Source organism: Acromyrmex echinatior, chromosome 6 (genome assembly GCF_024713525.1).
Source record: "Acromyrmex echinatior isolate Ae372 chromosome 6, ASM2471352v2, whole genome shotgun sequence".
NCBI classification, from domain to species: domain Eukaryota; kingdom Metazoa; phylum Arthropoda; class Insecta; order Hymenoptera; family Formicidae; genus Acromyrmex; species Acromyrmex echinatior.
This window is the reverse complement of record NC_141857.1, coordinates 15,744,950-15,768,443: the sequence shown is the minus strand read 5'-3', so window position 1 is coordinate 15,768,443 and position 23,494 is coordinate 15,744,950. Positions and strand designations below refer to the sequence as shown.

At 34.7% G+C, this 23,494-nt stretch overlaps 1 protein-coding gene across 4 annotated transcripts in view; it reads left to right on the top strand.

Annotated features, from left to right (window-relative positions):
* Nucleotides 1–20,733, top strand: part of Gclc (glutamate--cysteine ligase) — a 117,886-nt gene extending 97,153 nt beyond the window's left edge. For 2 of the 4 annotated variants that reach the window (XM_087407204.1, XM_087407201.1), the window contains 5 exons: nucleotides 350–564; nucleotides 702–1,070; nucleotides 5,304–5,651; nucleotides 5,842–6,023; nucleotides 6,114–6,836. In XM_087407204.1, the coding sequence (XP_087263330.1) occupies nucleotides 350–564; nucleotides 702–1,070; nucleotides 5,304–5,651; nucleotides 5,842–6,023; nucleotides 6,114–6,291 (1,292 nt within the window). In that variant the 3' untranslated portion in view covers nucleotides 6,292–6,836. Of the gene's footprint in view, nucleotides 1–349; nucleotides 565–701; nucleotides 1,071–5,303; nucleotides 5,652–5,841; nucleotides 6,024–6,113; nucleotides 6,837–6,864; nucleotides 9,704–15,930 lie in introns of those variants that run through there. The other 2 variants (XM_087407203.1, XM_087407202.1) reach the window with 2 other exon arrangements.
* Nucleotides 20,734–23,494: the final 2,761 nt, after the last annotated feature.

The following is a 23,494-nucleotide window of genomic DNA, read 5'->3' as shown; positions in this document are numbered from 1 at the left end:
ATATGACTAACTGTCTTTAGGATCCCCTTAACGAAGTAACATTATTACTCTAATTCTGCTCATGATGGCGTTTCAAAATCGGAAAAAGATTTCGGTGCGCAATTGCAGAATCGGATATGTATATAAATTCATACAAGAAATATTTAAGCACTAACATAATCCGCTTTGACCAAATATAATGTAATTCTTATACTTAGATTTATTTTTATTGGTCTAAATTTTATCATATTATTTGATAAATAATGTCCTATGTAATGTACTATAATATAATAGTATATACTTAATATATAGGTATAATATATTTAACAAAATTTTTAATTTCCCACTTAATATAAATACATCTTTCTAGTTTACAGAGATGAAAGTGTACCATTGTTATTCAAAGAAGATTTTACTACCAAGGGGAATGACGGATCCTCCAAAGTAACTAAAGATAATTGTATTTATATGGACGCAATGGGTTTTGGGATGGGATGTTGCTGTTTGCAACTTACTTTTCAAGCATGTAACATAGAAGAAGCAAGAACATTATACGATCAATTAACACCTTTATGTCCCATCATGGTTAGTGTTAAATAATATCATCATTGGGTTTCTTTATTTGTTCATTTGGTTTCTTCCTTTTTATTAAATATAATAGCGGCATATAGAGTGTTCTCTTTCATACGTACGTTACAGAAGATTTCTTTAACATTCGACAGTTGGCTTTAACTGCTGCCAGTCCGTTTTATCGAGGCTACATAAGTGATGTTGATTGTCGATGGAGTGTCATATCTTCATCAGTAGACTGCAGAACACAAGAAGAACGAGGGTTAAAACCACTTAAAGAAAACAAATTTAAAATCAGTAAGTCTAGGTACGATTCTATTGATTCGTACCTTAGCAGACAAGGTGAAAAATATAATGATGTTCCTTTAACGTATGACGATGAGATATATAAACAGCTTTTGGATAATGGAATTGATCATTTGCTTGCGCAACATATAGCTCATCTGTTTATCAGAGATAGTGTGTCTTTATTTTCCGAAAAAGTTCATCAGAACGATTTAGAAGATACTGATCATTTTGAGGTGAGATTACAATTGAATAGGTTATTTCAGAAGCTCCATAAATTAATTTTTGTTTTCGAAATTAAGATAATAAAGAACTTAGAATCAGATCGAGGAGATAGGTACATAATTTCTTTAAAAATCCACATTAGCATCCTCTTCTCTAGATCAAATTTACATTCACGTGAAAAGCAGTAACTTGTGATGACTTATATATTTTCCTTTTATTTTAAAACCCGATTGCACCAATGTTACTTTAAGCGAGGCTTAAAATTCACTCTCTCTCTCTCTCTCTCTCTCTCTCTCTCTCTCTCTCTCTCAGTTTTAAAAAAGAAAAAAGAGAGCTTTAAATTTCGTTTAAAGTCAAAATAACGTTGGATCGATGCAATCGGGCCTTAGAGAGGGCGCCTGGTTTAGGAGATCGAAAAATAGGTGATTTTTCGCGATGTTTTAAAATGAAATAATAAATATTTTTTTATCGTTTTAAGAATGTAATTAAATTTTTTGTATACAAAAAGGTATTGTAAATAACAAAAAAATTAACAAGTTTGCGCCTGGCTGTCGACGTCATCATTTTGTGTACATTTTGACTGATGACTTTAATTCTGAAACAAAAATCAAGAAATATTTTTAATTTTCATATAATTTTTTTCCTAAATAAACTTGAAAACTTAAAAAAATATATAAAAATAAAATTTTATGCGACTTTGAAAAAAAAGTTATGATTTTCATTAGGTAGCCTCTTTTTTCATACAAAAAAAATTGTTAATGATTTTTTTTAACTTTTTAGATTCATCGAGGAGAGTTGACCATTATCTAATTAATGAGCGTTATACAAAGTTATTTGCTTTTTTTATAATCGTATACCCAAAATGAATTGAAGAAAATGCTAAAAATAGATTTTGAGGAAACGCGTTTAAAGTTTTCGATGTAAAAGAATAGTATAGTTCTTAAGTACTACAGTGCTTGGGGACTAATCTATTCCAGGGGCATACAATAGTTTTACAATAACTTTTCTGCTTCTTCATTAAATTCATTCCGAACAATTTAGGCTAGTCTACGTGCTGCTAGTGTCTCTTTTGTGGGATGTATTAGGTGTTGGAATTAATTCGTAGCGTTTTTTTAATGAAAGAATGTTATTTATTTCACATGAGCATTAAAAAATACATTAATGAAAGTACTTCCCATCACTTTCTACTACTTTTGACCATCTTTCGGGCAGTGAATGAATACCGCGTCGGAAGAACTGTTCATCTTTAGATGAAATCCAGGAATCGAACCATTTTGTACAATCTTCGTAAGATGTGAACTTCTGCTCGCACAAGCTATGAGCTAATGATCGAAACAAGTGGTAGTCGCTAGGTGCAATATCAGGAGAATACGGCGGGTGCGGTAGCACTTCCCATTTAAGTGTTTCCAGGTATGTTTTTACCGGTTTTGCAACGTGTGGGCGAGCATTGTCGTGCAGCAAGATGACTTTATCGTGTCTTTCGAAGTATTCCGACCGTTTTTGCTTCAATGCACGGCTCAAGCGCATCAGTTGCCGTCGGTAGAGATCTCCAGTAACGGTTTCATGCGGTTTTAGCAGTTCGTAGTATATGACACCCTTCTGATCCCACCAAATACAGAGCAGGAGCTTTGAGCCATGGATATTGGGCTTTGCCACTGATGTTGATGGTTCGCCGGGCTTAACCCATGACTTTCTGCGCTTTGGATTGTCATAATGGATCCACTTTTCGTCACCGGTAACAATCCGATGCAAAAAACCTTTTCTTTTCTGCCGTTGAAGCAGCAGTTCGCACGTGAGAAAACGTCTCTCAATATCCCTTGGTTTCAATTCATATGGGACCCAATGTCCTTCCTTCTGGATCATGCCCAAACTTTTAAGACGTTTTCCTATTGTTGAGAAGTCAACTTCCAATGACGTAGATAATTCTTTAAGTGTTTGACATGAGTTTTCATTGAGCAGTGCCTGCAAATCGTTATCTTCAAATTTTTTCGGCTGACCAGGTCGCTCCTTGTCATCCAAGTCGAAATCACCAGCTTTAAAACGTGCAAACCACTTCCTACACGTTTGCTCAGCCAGAGCATGTTCACTATACACATCCACTAAAATACGATGAGCTTCAGCTGCACTTTTGTTCATATTAAAGTAATGAAGCAAAACTCCCCGCAAAAACACTTTATCTGGCACAAATTTTGACATATTCAATGAATTATACAGTATTGTTATTTATGATTTCAAGAAAGGTTATGTACGGCAAATGACGTCCTATGATAGATGTTTACAATGTATACAGAACTATAGGTAACAACGAAATAGTGTACTGCTTGTGCCATCTCTTGTAAAACGCTACGAATTAATTCCAACACCTAATATATCAATTGCACACGAGCCACTTGCGCACAAGCCAATGCTAGAAAAAAAAACTCCTTACGCAGAAGTCGCTGTGATTGATAGTATTGCCAGGTCTGTTCGAAAGTTATCCGTATATTGCGATTTTCTCAATGTTTTTTTTTAGTCGTAATCTGAATATTTCTTTGTATTTTTCTCCTAGAAAAAAACAAGAAGCCAAAAATTTTCCTAAACTTCTTCTTATACTTCCAAAAAATCCCTTGGAAAGAAAAAGACCTTCAAATTTAAGAGAAAATTTTCCAACTCCTGGCAACATTGGACAGTGAGCAATTGTGCTACAGTATGTAAATGAACTATTCCCTTTTTTGTGCTACTCAGTCGGCGCTTCTGCCTGAAAGTTTGTTGTGCATCATACATGCTGCTTGTTTTCTGACCCAATATTAATTTCTAATTCATTCATGATTTTTAAAACGGCAGAATATTTTTTGTTGAAAGTACCAGTGGCAATAAAAGCGGCGATTTTGAATATTTTTACACCACAATTGAGGTACTTTGGTGCTAGTCTTCAGAAAGTCGAATTAAAAACTTGCGTTCGCGTTCTGAGTATGTCCATCCATCGCATTAACAGTTTATTTGATTGATAAATTGATATAAATAGGATTGCTTCTTGATAAGCAATACGTCTAATATTTACATGCTGTTACAAGCGCTAAATCTACTGAAGAATTTCGCTCTAAAATTTTAGAAAAATTTTAAAATATTCTCCAAAAGTATTATTGATTTATGAAAAAAAAAAAACTATTTTTGGATCCTGTCAGGCACTCCTTTTAAATACTTAATAATAAATTACTTTAGCATATTGAAATTCAATATTATGATTATTCTTTTTAATAAATTATGTATATTTAGAATTGTATAATATTTTTCAATAATATAGTTAAATATCTTTCTTTTTTGTTTTAGATTACAACATGTTCTTTATAATATTTTTAGTATTTTATATTTACGGAATTTCCTAAATAAATCATATGTACATAAATTATACAAAATATATATTGTTGTGCAATGTCACGATGCCGGATTCGGAATCGAGCGGATTTCAGGATGCACAATTAATAACTTGATACTATCGTCGATTTGATTTCTTTACAATAAAATAATTTTAACAATACACTTAGTCGAGTTTTAACTACTTATGCACATTATCAATTAATACGTCGCGACTGTACTCTTTCTGAACATTGAACGGGGAAAGTAACGCGACGCTAATGAGAATTATTATTGACTTCCACCCGTTTTTTAGTTCCGCGATATCTCGTTCTTCTGCAGGCCATTGTTGTCAAATTAGCATTCTGATTATTGATCAAGGATGCAACGTCGAGTTTTATGGATCGATCGCGCAATTAAGTCCTTGCGCTACATTTTTCTTAAACAATTTGCGAAATTAATATTTATAATCTTTCTTTAATTCTTAGTAGCTTCCGAATCGCTTACATCTTAACGCTCTACTTTTCCTGCTTGTGCAATACTCGTGACAATACATATGCACATTATATGTATGCTCATTTCCTTCAAAAACATAAGTTAATATATTTTTAAAGTTAATTTTCTTTTTGAAAATTAGTTTTAAAATTGATATGTTTCATTCACTTAATATATGAGATAATTTTGATAATTTTTAATATATGAGGCATTTTTAAAATTATTTTTAATTATTTTTAGTGCTACAGTTATAAAAATTAATAAAACGTTCTTTTTTCAGTTCTCGAAAAATAAGAGTTTTTAAATAGATTTTATTTATAGAGTTTCTGAAATGACCGATTTAATTCTAATGTAAATTTTTTGATACTGTGATTGTAAATGCTTCTATTGTGTCATAAATTATAATACTATTTCAGAACATACAATCTACAAACTGGCAAACCATGCGTTTTAAACCACCACCGCCAAACTCGTCTATCGGTTGGCGTGTAGAATTCCGTCCATGTGAAGTTCAGATCACAGATTTCGAGAATGCTGCGATAGTTTGTTTCACAGTACTATTAACAAGAGTCATTCTGAGTTACAAGCTAAATCTTTTAATTCCAATTAGCAAAGTTGATCAAAATATGACCAGGGCGCAGAAAAGAAATGCAGTGAAAGTAGAGAAATTTTGGTTTCGTCATGATATTACTTCCGATATAAAATCTGATAATACTCAATCCGAATATACTGAGTTTACGATTAATGAAATTATTAATGGAAAGGTATTTATCAGATAAAAGATACATAAAAATATTTTGTAGGTGTACACGTTTCTTTTTTTTTTAAATATATATATATATATTTATATGCTTAATTTATATATTTATATATATTTTGTCTGTTTCCTATAAGAATTTAAGAATAAAAGTACACTTTATAAATGAATTTTATTACCATTTCATGTTTTTTCAGAATGGCATTTTTCCTGGTCTCGTACCACTTGTAAACTCGTATTTAGCTAACATGAATGTAGATGCTGATACACATTGTACTATCCAAAGATATTTAAAATTAATACAGAAACGCGCTTCTGGTGAGCTTTTAACAACTGCTGCTTGGCTGAGAAAAGAGGTCACTTTGCATCCTGAATATAAGTAAGCAAATATTCTTTTTTCTTCGAACTGTCGGTATTGTTTTTTAAACACTATAACGACATAATTTTAATAAAATATATGTGTAAATAGGCACGATGCTGTAATAACGCAGCGCATCAATTATGATTTACTAAAAAAAATCCATAGCATTGTTTCCAATGATATATCGTGTCCAGAATTACTCGGACAGTGTGTATCATCTAAAACTACTGATACCATACCTGCTGCTGTTGCTAAAGCAGAAAAGTGTTCAGCAACAAATTGTTAACGATGACTATGTCGAAACATTTCAGGTAAATCATTAAATTTATACTTTTGTAATATTGTTACGCATATTTTATGCCGTTAACTTGTATATTTACATAAATACATTTCTACGTTATATTTTTAAATAATAGGAAGAAATAATAGGAGAATAGCATAAAATATAAAGTTTCATAATTTTATATTTGTAATTTTATATTCCATTTGTTATTCATTGCTTTTATTGATATTACTATATATAAATGTATAATAATGAAATGTTTATTTTCGTAATTTTTAACAAGTTCTTTAAAGTGGAAACAGTATTGAATATCTATATTTATAAAAGAAAATGTTAATATTGCTATATGAAATGTTGTTATGTAACGATAAATCAACAAATCCCACATTCCATATATTGTATTTGTGTTTAATTTGTTTGTATAATTCAATACTATTGTATATTGAAAAATTTACTACTTGAATAATAAGTTTAATTGTATAATATATTAATAATACAGTGTATGTATGTAGTTAAACCATTAAAAGTTTCATGATTTATTAACAGAATTAATTTCTAATAATTTGTTATTTTAAGATTCATCTATGTAAGGCGGAGATGAGACTTCAAGTCTAACCGCCTAAGCCTGGGACAAACAGATACTTCTCCGTGATAGGTTTTTATTGAATAGGGAAACCGGAGGATGTAACTCCGTAAACGCTAGGGGTCGTAACCAGGAATTCCTGGGGATGCAGGAGGGCAAAAGGAGGGTATACTCCCGAGCATGACACAGTGTATTTTCAAACACCTTTAGTCTCTTCGTACAAATTCAGAATGCCCCCCCCCCCTCCCGCAATGCAACACTGCGCCTTCATTCCATTTTCTTTCTATCATACAAAAGCTACAATGGCAAAACCAGTTACATGGGATGATTAGATCATGTAGCCGTAAGGGCCAATCACAGGACAGTCAAATACGCAAGCGCGAGGAATGTCACAATGCGTTCATCAAATAAAATAAAATTGGTGATTCTACATAATTCTATCTTACAGCTCGGCCAGCCTGTACATTGTTCGACTCGAACACAATTATAGGTTTCCAAAAGCGAACGAATATAAATAAATAATTGTACATGGAGCAACTTAGTGATCTCGTTGAGAAATGATTATAGCCGCTGTCGAACATTCTTAATCTCTAGTAGAAATAATACACTTTGAGAATATTAACGTATACAAAAATAAAATATTAGGTTATATATATGCGTATGAAATTTATGAGTTAAAACTTATGAACTAGAACTTGTGAACTAGAGCGGCATGAAGGTGAGTCTAGTGGAAAGTCAAAAAGCTACCGATTTAACCCAGAGTTTGATTGGGGGATAAAACCGAATGGCTTTTGAATAATTTTAAACCCGGGAATGTCTTGAATGGCTTATCTATTTTTGTTTAAAATCTTCGTGACCGAATAAAGCTGCCTCGATATGGCAGCTTTAATTTTTTGTTCTCACCAGGCTTTACTACTGTGTCGTGTACGAGTATATAATCCCCCTGCTTATACGTAATGGATGACTTGTATCGTTTATCGTAAGGCTTTGTTGTAAGCGCGAAGTCTATTGGAAGCTTGGATCGCAACATTACGCGCAGCGTTAATATCTATGCGACCCGTAATATCTACGTCATTTAGAATGTCTTTAGAAAGACTGGACAAAAAAATGTCAATCCGCGCATCCTGACGGTTTGTTTCTCGTAATCCAGGAGCTATTTAGATGGAGAGTTTTGATTGCAGAATGATAAATGTTTATTACGTACTGGATTACCAACCTTATCCGACCAGCGATTCCGAACTTCCGAAGTCTTACGTAGGGATGACTTTAAAAAGCGATTGACGCGCTCAACTATTCCATTGGCCCACGGTGCAGCTACTAATCGGTGCTTTTACATCGCAATAATTGCACGTATAAATTTGGCTAATTCGGGCGAGTATATAAGTCGTTCCACGATCAGACACGATTTCGGAAGGGCTACCAAAGATATAAAAAATCATAGTTATTATTCAATGATTTCGCATGTTCTAATCGGAAACGTGTAAAGAGAAGCGTGTAAAGAAGTCTATGACGACAAAGATATGCTTGAATTCCCTTCGTGGAATTCCACTTAAGGGCCGAAGTGATCTACATGAATCACGCCTAGCGGGACGATGGGTGTTTCCAGCATCAACAATTCACTCTCCCTAGTATGAACCGAAACATTAGCCATAAGGCACGTGAGACAATTATCAATATGCACCTTCTTTTGTGAGGGGAATCAATAATTATTAGCGTTGCCCTGAATTGTTTTGTCAGTCCCACAATGTGCGCATTCGTCGTGATAGACACGTATGACGTTTGCAACCATGACTTCCGATACAACAAATCTGTGCGAGTCATTAATCTTCTGATAGACTCTCAATCAAAGAGAATTTGTCATACTCTGCGTTCTCATGGACATCCGCTATCGCACGGATTGCTGAATCCGCGAGCTGCTTATACTGCAACACCTTTTCCAGAAGAAGAACTTCCATCGACGCGATTATTTGACTCAATGCGTCGAATGAGCCATTTTTTCATCTCTTTTATCAGCTTAAATCGATAATTTTGTAACTTTAAACTCCACCTACAATACGAGATTAACACTTGCCTTATTGACAGCATCGACCAACGCATTACAGTCGATCACAATTGAAAAATCCAGATAAAAAACTGTATAAATAAATATAAAATTTTTCCACTGCCTTTACAATCGCCAATAGAAGCTCAAAGGAGTGATAGCGGTTTTCTGCAAAATTAGTGGCTTGGCTGTAAAAAGCGACCGGGGCCAAAATATTGTTCTCCTGTCTCTGCAAAAGGATCAGCTAAGGCGATGAAACTCGCATCGGTGTGTAATTCTATATCTAATTCCGGATTGTACAGCCGAAGGACTGGATATGTAATAAGCGCTGACTTCAATAATTCGAACATTGTATACACGTCTTATCCGACTCACACTTAGTGAATTTCTTAAGTAACGCATTAGGGCTTGGCTTTGGACGCAAAATTATGAAGTGAAAAAACTGAGCAAACCGATGAATTGCTGAAGCTGTTGAACGTTTTTGGGGACAGGAAAGCTTTTGACCGCTTCAATGTGGCGGTCATTTAGGATGTCATTTTCAATGCCCCGACAGAATGTATCCCAGGTATTCAATCCTTGTTTTTAAAAATTGGCATTTTTAATAATTCAGCTCGAGTTTGTGCTGCTTGAATAATCTTAAAACTTGGGACAGAATCTGCAGATTTTCCTCTACGAAGCTCGAAGGTATTACGTCATTAACATAGACCAGTACTTTATCTTCGCGGATGAGAGGCCGAAGGATTTGAACGAGACGTTTCTGGAACTCTGCCAGGGCTTCCGAGTATCCAAAAGGTAGTTTAGTGTATCGCATTGGTCGTCCGGCGTGGCAAATATGAAGAATTTTGTATATTCTGGATGAATGCTAACATGATGGAATCCATCTTTAACTCTTATCATACTAGCTACAATTTGATGCCTCATCCAACATGGATCACTAATGATCGAGCGATTCTTGTTCGTGTAAATTTCTCGTAAGCTCGATGAATCCGCTTATCCGCGCGATGGCGCTTGTTATCTTCCCGTAAAAAAAGTTTGCGGTGAGGGAGATTTGTGTACAGTAGAGCGACGATCTGTCGTCGATCTGTCTGTGACTGGCGTGCAATTCAAGTGAGATGCTAGTGTTAGAATACAAAGGGTGTTTTGTGTAAAATAAAAATCACTAGAATCTGTTCGTTTTTTCACCTATTCAGAATGATTAAAAAAAAATCTCTAAAAATTCACCACTTTCAACTTTCTAGAATAAATATTGGAACTTCATTTTGGAAAATAATAAAATGTAGTATAATTTATAATTACCGAAAGACTCATAAGTTGGGAAAAAATGGCATTTGATTTAAAAAATTATAACTTTCATAATAACTTTTCATAATAAATGAATATAAAATAATGACTCCAGGGTTTTATAGTTTAGATATGTTTTGAAAAAAAAAAATACTAGAACTTCGAATCCTATTGTACAAAAAGTTGAATTATTTGAGCGCATAAGTATGAGTAATTTTCAACAAGGAAGAATCGAGTTAAAATATGCATTTTTTTATTTTATTGTAAAATAATGTATTTTTTAATAAAAAAAATATATAATGTAACTACATATTTAGATAAATATATAAAGAAAGGCATGATTCGCCTCTTCAGCTTTATCTATTGTCTAAAAAATAAATAATTCTTTTAGAAAAATATTTTTTTAAATGAAAACAAACATTCGGATATTAATTTAGAATGAAAACAGAATATTTATAATGATTTTGACACAATTTTTATTTTACACGAAAAGCACTCTTTGTATACTAATATGAATCACTAGCGTCTTATTTGAACTGCATGCTAGTCATAGACAGATCGATGACAGATCGTCGCCCTGCTGTACACAGCAGGGCGACGATCCACACCACAAACTTTTTTTACGGGGAGATAACAAGCGCCGGATTCATCGAGCTTGCAAGAAATTTACACGAACAGGAATTGCTCGGTCACTAGTAACCCATGTTAATAGGATAAGGGTTAAAATTCAGCAAAGTGAAGATTCTTCTGCTTCCTAAACGCGCTAAACGATCACAGGGAAGGGGCTACTTCTGCTTCTCCACTTGAACATTCAACGGCCTCAGGTTCACGCATAACCGCGATAAGCCATTCTTTTTAGGGATCAAAACAACTTGCGCACAGAAGGAGGAAGTGCTTTTTCTAATAATTTTCCATGACAGCAGGTCGTCTACTATCATACGAATGTCGAGTTACTTAGCATACGCGAAACGCTGAGCGCCTAGGCGTAAATTGACATGTCCTTAAGGGCTACCTTTATAAAATAATCATCTTTAGTCTCTTCGACCCGAGTGTCACGAATTTCTCGCATAATATCTTGTCTCGGGTCCAAAATCCATGCGCATGCACCTCAACTGGCAATTCATTCCCTTTGACCAAGACTTCTACAGAGGCAACTTCATCGAATAATTGTATCCAGTTGTTTGTATCCACATCCAGTGGTTTGTATACCAAAACTAAATTATTGATGGCGAAAAAATTTCTAATACAATGGAAATAGACCAAGAACCATTAATAATCATCTGAAATTTAATTTGCATTAGCAAATTCGGTAATATATCCAGAGAAATACTAGAGTCAATCAACCTATGACGTTAATGTGCGAATCATTAATAGAGCGATAAGACCTTAGCCTGATATCATCGAACTTCATGTTCGAACTGACTACTGCTTTGAGTCTCGAATGAACGAAATCGGAGAGCCGGTGTCTAGAACTAATTACAATTGAATCCATTAAGGGAATTAACTTTAACAATCGTATAACTTATCTTAATTTCCGTGGGAGAGTTTTCCTCGACGCACCCCACTCTGAGTCGTCGTCTTCGGCGATTGGCGGGACATTCTCGGCTGCAGCAACGGGGGATGACGGGAGTAGCAAGGATCGCGTTCGGCGATATTTTCTTTCTCTTCAATTTGAAGCAGTCGGCTCTTAGATGACCCGGAGTTTTGCAATAAGCATAGACGACGTTGGCGAAGATTGAGACTTCCTGGCGAGTGAACTACAAGCGATCTTATGCATTTTTTTCAGGAATTCGTCTAACGAGTCAACATCCAAGGCGGCTGCAGAACTACGAATAGAAAGACTGCCGATATCGATTGTAAGTAACTGTATCCAATTCTGTTCTGAGAGGTGAAACGGTCGGATGAGCCTGAGCTTTTGCATCGCATATTCTTGAAAACTTTCTTTATTGAGCTCCATTTCCACGCCTCCATCCTTTGCATTGTCCGCGCTAAAGAATATACGTCGACGGAAATATTTGATCAAGGCTTCTTCGAATACCGGCCATGATTCAATAAGTAGTTCGGTATCAAGCTCGAATCAATGTCGAGCCAATTTTTGTTATTTGACGCCGCGAACAGTTCGACGTTGTTCGACGCTCCGTGGATTGAGGCAATACGGTCCATTTTGTGCAACCACAGCTCGACGTCCTCATCCTCAGCGCCTTATCTCAAATGGCGATATTTGAGAAGTGAGCAAGGTTATGATTTAAGCTATAGACGTAAGCGTGAGCGTAGATTGCGGCTAGATCCCTCATCACTACCTGATACATTCGGCATGTTGGCTGTAGAGGAGTAAGCCAACGATGCACGGTCTAAATTTTCCACCGGCATATCCAGCGAAATCTTAGTACCAGGCGTGGACACTCTTTCTGTCCTGTCAAGAAGTCCGCGAATTTCGACTGCTGCCTGGTGAGTATCTGTAACTGCTGGGCCATATTATGTAACACTTGTGTGAAATCACAGACTATGTCTTCACGAGCACGCACATCTTGAGTTGCGGTAATGTCACTAGCGCAAAAACGAGCGTTGTACCCCAACCGCGGCGCGCTTTACTTTCCTGGCATGTCATTATCGCGTCAAGGCACATCACGATTGTCCAATAGGGCGATGCCTAAATTAGCAAATCTTTGTTGAAGTTCGCTTAGCGATAGCTTATCGAGTGATGCTTGGGAGTTACTCATAGCGGATGTCATAGCACTAAACACGTCAAAAGATCTGACACACGAAGTGACGGTAAGCCTGCACGAACACGTTACAAGGAAGATGACAGCTAGATAGGCTGAATATTCCAGCAACAAAATGGCTAAACCACCGAACCAATCACGACTTTACTCTACGGCGTCGGCTTGAACGGACTTCCGGCAATAACTCGAGGTATATCCCACTTCTGAGATTTTATAACTAATAGGCTGTAAGATTGAGATGAGACTTCGAGTTTAACTGCCTAAGCTGAGATAAACGGATATTTCTCCGTGATAAGTTTTTATTGAATAGGGAAACCGGAGGATAATCCCGTAAACGCCCCCGTAGGCGTCGTAACCAGTAATTCCTGAGGATGCAGGAGGGCAAAAGGATGGTACTCTCCCGAGCACGACACAGTGATATTTTCAGACACCTTCTCCTCTTCGTATAAATCCAGAATGTTCCCCGCAAGGCAATGCCGTGCCTTAGCTCCACTTTTTTTCTATGCGCGATTTATCACGCAAAAACTACAAAACCAGTTGCGTGGGACGATCAAATCATCGTGGCCGTAAGGGCCAATCACAGAACAGTCAAACGCTCAAGCACGTAGAGAAATGCCACTATGCATACATCAAATAAAATAAAATTGGTGATTCTAGATAATTCTATCTTACAATTTATTTATTTACTAATTTTACATTGTCGATGGCAGTTAACATGAGTTACTTTTAATTTCCACTCGTAAATGATTTTTTTTCTTTTAGATTTTTGATACAATAAAGCATATTACAAAATGCCATACACGCTATATTATTCAGTATATTATATAGTAGCATTAGTTAATAAAAACAAGCGATCAAAATTTTATATACTATAAGGATATTTCTTTATATTAGAGAACACCTCTTCGATAACCTCTTGACTTTGTTACAGATGAAGAACTGATCAACTTTTCCTTATAAATTAATCGGCGGTCTCTTATAGTTTTCAAGACGGCGGTTTCTTATAGTTTTTGTATTTATATAAAACTCATTCAAAATTTCATTATTTTCTGTATATGATGGATAGTGTACATACGTATTACATGTATATAGAATCAGAGTTATTTGAAGCTAGTATTTATATTTATTTGGTAAATGATTTAATAAATATGTTTAATATACACTCTACCTTGCGTAGAGGTCTGTCTAATCTTTTTCGTATTTATTCTTTTTAGTATATTTTGTATTTATTCTTTTTTTAATATGTATATTGTAGACTCAGTCATTTAGTGAGATTTAATTTAATATTATACATAAAATGTATGGGTATCCCAGTCAGAAATGATAATGAAATCAATATCGAATCTACGTCGATTCGACATCAATCGACATCGATTTGATGCTTTCGACATCGATTCGATGTCGATTTCATTATCATTTCTGACTGGGATGCGGCTACAGAGCATGCATACATGAAGGTCGAACTGAACAATCGTCTTACTTTAGTATTTTATTTTGTTAATAACTTGTTAATAATTTGTTAATACATTGATAGCAGTGATCAACTAAAATCTTTTAAAAGATATTACTCAGAATTATGATCTTGAGGACATATGTCAAGGTCGAAATTATCCAGGTTTGTTTTTTAAGATAAATTAAGATTAATGGAAACTTCCAAAACTTCCATTTAAATGTTGAACTTCCCGTTTGAGGTGAGTTATTTGATTTAGTTTCATTAATATTGACTAGTTATTAATTTGTAATATTGCAAATCAGATTCCACTGCAGTTGGGAACCTGATAGTGACTCACTTTTGACGGAAGGATCAATGATTACGATTTAAGAGATGTATCATTATTGATAATGGCTACAAAGAGAGCCGTAAAGAAGATTAACACTATGGAATTAATCTTTAAATTGAATTTAATCTTTGGCACCTTCATCGACTTTAACTCGAATTAGTCTTAAATTTGTTTTTTTTTATTTTTAAGATTATAAGTCTGTTAATATTTGATATTTTAAGATAAAGATATATTAATAAAATTATACTTTTAATATCTTAGAAACGATAAGAGATCGCCAATTAATTTATAAGAAAAAGTTGAGTCAGTACCTTCATCTTTATAATACATGTCAAGGTCAAGGTTATCGAAAAGGTGTCTCTTAATGTAAAAGTCATCACAATTATTTATGTGGACTATATAAAAGCCTTTAATCTATCGTCGCATATTTATTTGTTTCACTGGTTCGAGGGAACGTTAATTTAGCAGAGTTTGTATGTTCAGTTTTCTTAAATTTATTTCTCGTGGATCAGTCTTGATGCGTTCTCATTCGCTACTGTCCTCTCGAACTGAGGGAAGACGGTACACGAAATTTAGTCGTTGGCAAATCTAAATCAATGATCGATGATACGATTGGTCGTTACTCTTTGAAGAGCATATTTTTTCTATCTGACGGATATGAAATCTTGCAATTCTATGTTTTTTGGGCTGATTGCGAATTTAAAGTCAGATTTCAAAAATTCGAAATGTTAGATCTGATATGGCTATCATATAATAAATTAGTGTAAATCTGAATAAATATGACTTTCACGAAATTGCTTTTTCATTTTTCGATTTTTTTCAGAAAAATAAAAGTCCATATTTCAATGTTAGACGTCTTCCTAAAGCTATTGGAACATTTAGTTTATGCGTTATGAATTGATTATTCATGAAAATGATCAAAAATACATTTTAAGGGGGGTTAAACACTTCCTTATTGGAAATCTTAGAAATTGTCTTTTATGAGAGACAATTTTTGTGTTCATACTCGTATTCATTGCATTTTATTTTGAATCGCGTATAAAAGATAAAGTTCCTATAACGTTAAAAAAATGTTTAAAAATGTTCACAGAAAGTAATGGGAAAAAGATAATGTTTTATGAATTACTTTATAATATTGTTTTTAAACATAATCTAAAGCAGGACATATAATGTTTTGTAGAAATATAATAGTTACTTTTATGCCATAATGTATTCAAATGTTCTCTGTTGCAGTATTCGCTTCAAAATCGTGAGTCTGTGTGTGTATACATACGTGTTACATTAATAACTCTGTTTCTTCTGAATTATATTTGTACAGAGCGTTATAAAATAATATTACCTTCACACATGTACAATATTTCCGAACATATTAAAAAGATAGGTACATAAATATAAAAACCTTTTCATACAACACAAAATTTGTGGTAATATCGCTACAAATTTTGTAGCAATATCGCTGCAATGTTGCAGCATTATTGCTGTAATTTTTTTGCTATAGGGGTTGTAAATTTAATCTAACTTATAACTTATCCTTATTATTATCCTTATTATTATTTCCTTATTATTATTCCTGTATTATTCACATCAATTTAATCAGTATTCGTCGCTTTGTTTTATAATTTTTTTTAATTGACAAAATCATGATGTTCAATTATATATTTTTATTAAATGAAACAAACAAAATTTGATTATATTTTTCAACAATACCTTATTTTTAATTTTATCAATGCTTAAAGCTGATTCTATGAGTCATTCTATTAGTCCTAAGTCTTATCGATGAATCGATGAAATTTTTTTTGTTAAAGAGGAGGAAATCTTCATAGATCCCTCGATAGGTCGAGCCGGGGCGGGGGAGTGTGGGATGTGCTCCGCGCACACCCAAACTGTTTTATATAATATATCTACGGGTTGCCTGAGCCATTAAAATCTCCTCTGTGTTCTTTACAACCTTATGAGGGTCTTGGACGTCTTGGCATTACCGTAAGGTATGTATTTTTCTCAAACGCCCCCCCCATCCTTCCCCAATAGTCACACCGTGTTCGACGTGATAATACATTTGTTATGGCCTTTTCTACGTTCCAGTACTAATATTTAATAATCTGTACTAATATTTAATAATCTGGCGCAGGTATCTAGATTTGTAGCAGTGAATGTTATCCGCTATCTGTCCCAACATCCATCGACCCGAGTGGCGACGTCGTTTGTGATCATAGTCTAAGGCTTGTCGCTCCTTTCCGCTTCTTCCTTCTGCTACATTATACTCTTTACGAAAGTGACAAATGCGTCCCATCCTTCTTGCCTCTCCAACATCAGCTTAATTACTGCTTCCAACTCTATTTCACCATCTATCTTTTTCGCTAATACTCTCTCTTTGTTCTACGCTGCACAATGGACCAACGTGTGTTCTACATCGTCGCACTCGCGCTTCAAAAATAGAAACACTTTTTGATGTTAGCTTTTTTAATGCTATTTAAGAATTTTTCAAAACACTCGTATCCCGTTATCAATTGTATCACATGGAAAGTTAATTTTCCATGATTTCTACTAAACCGCTGATTGATAATCAACTGTAGCTCTTACTTTTTCATCATAGAGGCCCGGACGTATTCTTTCCTTCCTGTCATTCTTTCCTTCCTTATTCATCCAGTTCCTGTTCCTTTGCCTGCTCTTGAAGAAGAGCTTCTTTTCTCATTGTCCGACTTGAATGCATCTCTCCTTATAAAGTCTTTAACTTCATATATTTTTACATATCTTCTAACTACCATTTCGAACTTAGGAAATCTAGCCAAGAGGTGCGCTACTTCTCCGGTCATTATCCTATATGCATTATTATTCTAATTGCCACAGTCCTTAATATACTGTCCATCTTTCTAACTATTCCTCTATTCGCAAGGACTTTCTTTCCCCAAGCAAGTGCCCCCATAATTACTGATAAAACTACGTTTTCATATAATATATGTCTTGCTTCGCTGGGATTCGGAAAGATTCGCAAAAATTCTATTAAGTGAACCCACCAACACTTCTGCTCTCCTACCTATTTCTTTGAAATGCTCGACGAATGATAATTTTAAATTACCACGAAAACACCAAGGTATCGTATGTTGAGTTTTACATAAATATTCTCTCCTAGCACATTGATATGCCTATTTTCAATTGCCACTCTTCTAACGCAAAAAAATGACGGCCTCAGTATTACTAGGAGCAACTTTAAATCCCAACTCCTGAATTTTATCAGTCACTATAGTAACACAATTTTTGTGCTGAACGAATTGCACAGTCGACTATGTCCCCTTCCACGATCAACAGAGTGGTATCTGCATAACGTATAATTGAACATCCTATATCAAGCTCGACTCTTAACACTCTATCATAAGTCATATTCCACAAAAGTGGACTCAGAACTAAGCCCTGTGAAACTCCACACGTGTGATTATCGATTCCACCATTACACCCTTATTGTTGATATAAAGGAGTTTCGTATCGTTTAAATACACGACAACTATTCTTTTTAAATAAGTTGTTATATTTAACTCGTCAACTCAAAGGCTTGCATTATGGTCGGTCAAGATATCGAATTGAACGCACTTGCTATATCTAAACTGATCGCAACGATAACTTTTCTATTTCCAATTGCCCTCGGAACTATATCCCTAAGTCTAATGAAAGCATCAGTGATAGACTTACCACTCTAAAACCATACTAATTCTTTGTCAAATTTTCTTCTATGTTGAGTTCACCCACAATTCTGTTATAAATAACTCTTTCAAATACACTCGTCAACTAAATTATCGCATAGATAAATTTATGTCAAAATTTCGCATAAATTCAAATAAGTATAACTCCGCGAAAAATGATCGTATTTAAGTTTTTTTTTCATTTTCAAGGGTAAAATTTGCACGCACGCACGCACGCACGCTCGCACGCACGCACGCACGCACGCACGCACGCACGCACGCACCTACGCATGCATACACACACGAGTAAATCCGACCGGGCAACCTCCATGCGGTACACCTTGAATAAAGCTAATGCCGGCGATACTGTAACTTTTAATCTTCATAACTCGAGATTTACTTAATCAAAAGATACTTTATTATAGGATTTTGGAAAGCTCTTGACATCGGCTATTAGATTCTAGAATAAAAAGTATGATGTTTCATTTTAAAAAATCGATGTGATCTGACCTTGGCAAATCCACCAAGCTCAAACTGATATGATCAATAAATAGATTTTTTTAAATCCCACAACTTTGGTCTGAACATATTTTTGATTGGATCTTATCCTGCGGAGATAAAAAGAGTGGACGAGTGATTTGAGACACTCTGTATATTTCTCTTTCTCTGATTTTTAACTCTACGCATAGAAAAATTATAAGCGCTACGTATGATATCATTAAGTCTATTCAACAATTGATTTATTATTGGTTCCAAATAGGAAATTGGGAATTATAGACCATAATCTGGTCTCCATGTATACCTGCAATCTATCAACATCACATAATTTGAGATTCTATCTAAGAAAAATAAACCTTGAGAGTACTAACACATTTTGTTCTCTGCTTCTCTGATGTTTGGACATCTGTATGTAAAGATGATATGATAAGGTGACATTCTCACTAACCGTCCGTCAGCTCTATAACTTAGATATCTATTATCAAAATAAACGTGTACAGAGGATGAACTCTGCGGTCTTATACAAGTTGGAATCGCTCTTGTATGTAGAGCTCTCTAAACCAGCATCTAAGGCTCATTTGAAGAATACCTCGCCTTTTTTATTCTTTTTTAGTTTTATTCCATGCAATATGTCTTGCATTAAAAACACAGAGCACTAATACACGCACGCACGCACGCACGCACTGAGGAAACAGGTTGAGAGAAAGGAAGTGAAGGTGAACGAGAGCGATTTGGAGGGGGAGGAACGCTGCGGGAAAAAGGGTCTACGATTGGATTTATTTGTTATTATTATTGCTAACTAGGCTGTTAGGACTCCTATTGTCATTAATTTTATTATTATTTAAGTTATTATTATTTGTTTGAGATCGGTAATTCGAAAGAAAAGCAAGAATTCTTTCAGTCGACAGTAATTGTCATTGAACGCACGCATAAAGTGAGCTCGTGATTTCATCTCGAGCATGATCTAAATCCTCGATAAAAATCAGCGATTTGGCATTCTTTGTTCTTTTTAAAAACAAGTCGTTACACGCAAACAAGTTGTCGTTACCGGCAACGGACAATCGAAAGTTCTAGAACGATTCAATTCGCGCACGCGAGCGCCGCGTTCCGACGAATACATCACGCGCTGTCACCAATCCCACGCACGGATTTTCTGTCGCGCATAACTGTTACGTTGAACGTCGTTAGAAAAGAATCCAAAGCGCCAATCAATTTTGTACACCTAATGCCACGTAATAATTATGATTGTGGCAAAATTTTATTGGATTTTTCCCAAAAAAGAAAGCTCAGGCCGAAAGCAATAAATGCTTCGATCTCGCCGTCCTCCTTCTTACTTCTAAAAAGTTCTTAGAGTCCTTAGTTCTTAGAGTCTAAAAGTTCTTAGAGTTCTTAGAGTCATAATCTCGCTTCGTAAAATCGCCGTGCTAACCGCTTAGTGAAATCGCTATAAAACGAATCTTTCGAGAAGTGCCGAGAAAATCGCCGAGATTTTCCATTACCGCGATTCCAAAATATCATTTGGAAAAGGTGACCGCATTTAATATTCTGTTAATCTAATATTTAATTAATTATATTTTTTGACTTTGTAACTGAGCATATTAAAGAAAATTCTTTTGTTAAATTACAAAGAAACGGAGTTCTCTTTACTGTCGTGCATCATATCAACCTTGTGCCGTTTTCTCACTCGAATCTTTCCGCGCGGTGCGCTCTCGCACATTATTTAAATTAGGTATGCTTGATAGATTTTATCGAGGAGCCGATGGGCCTCTCTGAATCGCTGACTTCGTAGGCATTTAGTTGCGTGGAAAAGATGTGAACGAGGTGGCCGGTTACCCACTATGAGATTTTAATGGAAAAAATAAAAGCAATTGTTTTAAGCTCTGCATTAGATAGGAAATGAGGATTTAGCAGATAATAAAAGAGTGAAGGAGTGAAGTTCGCGGATTAGGCGAGCTTCTAAATAGAGGATATGGAATTTATCGAATAGTTCGATCAATATTGGAGAATAAGGACGATAGAACTCGATAGAAGGATGGAAGTAAAAGATTAAAGGGAACAATGCAGAGGCTGGAAGGGAAATTGATTAAAATATAATAATAATAATCGCATAACGCGTAAAAAAGAAAAAAAGAAAAGATAAACAAAAAGAGCAGATTTTCCGATAGAATATGAAGGAACAGACTTTTTATTAGAGAAGTACCGAGCCAAGTGTAATCTCGAAAAAGGACATGTGCACATTCGTGAAGTAACATTGAACTGCATTCGTATAAGAGAATAACATTAACGCTCTGTAGCGAAATCATCGTACGAGTGACAACAAATAAAAACCAAATTGGAATTGTTAACTCTGAGGAAATACAACTCGGAATATTTATTGATTGTTGCCTCGTAGAACCATAGGAGTATAAGTGCCCTATTAGCATACTCAATACGATGGAAATAGCGATAGACATAATCACCCAGCTCGCATAACTTTAGAAGACGTACAGTTGAGTGACACAGCGATACGGAAGGAGCGCTTACGCAAGCAACTACAAACCGAGCACTTGAATACAGAGAAAAGCAAAACGTTACAACACATTTGCGACGACTTTTGCGATATTTTTCAGAATGATTTTTTTATTCTGGAAAATTTGTCATTTTTGGAGAATCTTATTTTGTACCTCTGCAATATCACATGATATTAATACACATACGAATAGTGCTCCAATAAATGTAAGACCATATAGGCTATCAGAAAAATATGAGGAAGAAGCAAATAAACAAATAAAGAAAATGCTCGAAGAAAAAATTATTCGGTATAGCACGAGTCGATGGAACGCCCCCTTATTCGTCCAAAAAAAAGATTGGCGCATCTGGAAAACAAAAATAAGAATCGTAGTAGATTTTCGTAATTTAAACGATCTCACGATAAGCGATTCTTTCCCATTATCAAATATTATAAACATTCTCGACCAATTAGGTAATGCGAAATATTTTTCAATGGTGGATTTAGCTTCAGATATATAATACTATCAGATCCCGATACATGAAGACCATAAGCATAAATAGCTTTCTCTACTCCTTATGGTTATTATGAATTCAATCGAATGTCATTCAGGCTAAGAAATATGCTCGCCACTTTTCAACAGCTAATGAATTCAATATTAACTGGAATATAAAACCGACATAGTCGCATATGAACCAAATTTAAAAGAGCATAATAAATGATTAATTGAAGTAATGCAACGACTGCTGTAAAAATAACCTGAAACTTTATTCAGACAAATATGAGTTTTTGTGAAAAGAAGTGACATATTTTGGACACATTATTACGGAAGATGGCATTCGACCTGATTCCGCTAAAATAAGCGCTGTAAACAATTTTCCTACTCCAAGAAAAATAAAAGATATTCAATCTTTTCTTGGACTTGCAGGATATTACAGATTCTTTCTAAATTTTTCTAAAATAGCAAGACCTCTTACAAATTTAACGAAAAAAGGAACGAAATTCGAATGGACAGCGGAACAACAAAATGCTTTCCAAACACTAAGAGAGAAATTAACCGACTGTACCGAATGAAAATATCCGGATTTTACGACAAGAAGTGTGTTAAATGTAAAAAACCAATCACTTTGTGAGAATATATAAAAGTTAGTAACAAGTGTATTACATTAAGGCGATAATAGTGATATAGATGTAGAACATATCCAGATAACAATTCGAGCTCATAATGCTCTCACGCGTGCATGTCACATCGTGCTCACATAATGAAATCACTCTGCTTACATGACGTGATGAGGGCATGCGTGCGACCACAATGAGTCGCATTATGCAATCATGCCGTGCATATCACGTTATGATTTTTATTAAAGTATTTGTACGTATCTATATAGATAAAAAAATACACCATCTGAATTTTAGATGGTACATTTTTCAGATACATTTCTCCAGCATAGTCATAATTCTTTTATTTTATGCGTGATTTCCGAATGATTCCATTCCGCAGAAGAAAAGTAGATTTGCTGTTGCAAAATTCTATAACATGATCTTTCCTTTAGTTCCTCACAGGATCTAAATGCAAATCAGTCATATTAAAGAATTTTACAGTTATATAGTTGATTTTTCTACTGAATGCAGCCAGTGATCTTAGATAAAAATTTCTAACGCATGTATAGTTAAACTGAAAGTGCTTGAAGTATTTTTAATTTATAAAACTATGATGAATAATATCGTCTTATAATTCTTATCTTAAATCGTTTTATTGATAATTATAAGTTTTCAATTATCTATATAAACGTAACAAAAATGAATTAATGAATGATTTATTTAAAATACCTTTTTTTACACATTACCATTACTACAATAAAATGAATTTAAGAGTATTTGAAATGCATCTGAAGATACTTTCAAAGTATTTAATATCTATACTTATATACATCTTAATATGTGTATTTATAGGGGAAAGTGTGTGAGGGAATTGTGCGCAGCGGATAATTGTGTGTATCCTGCTTTGATACTTTTTCAACAGATGAAGACATCAACGTGATGAAATTTTTACGCAGGAGGTCGTCCTCTTAAGATATAACTACAAGATATTAGATGTAAATAGCTAGCCAGAGAAATACAAAAAAGCGAAATCACG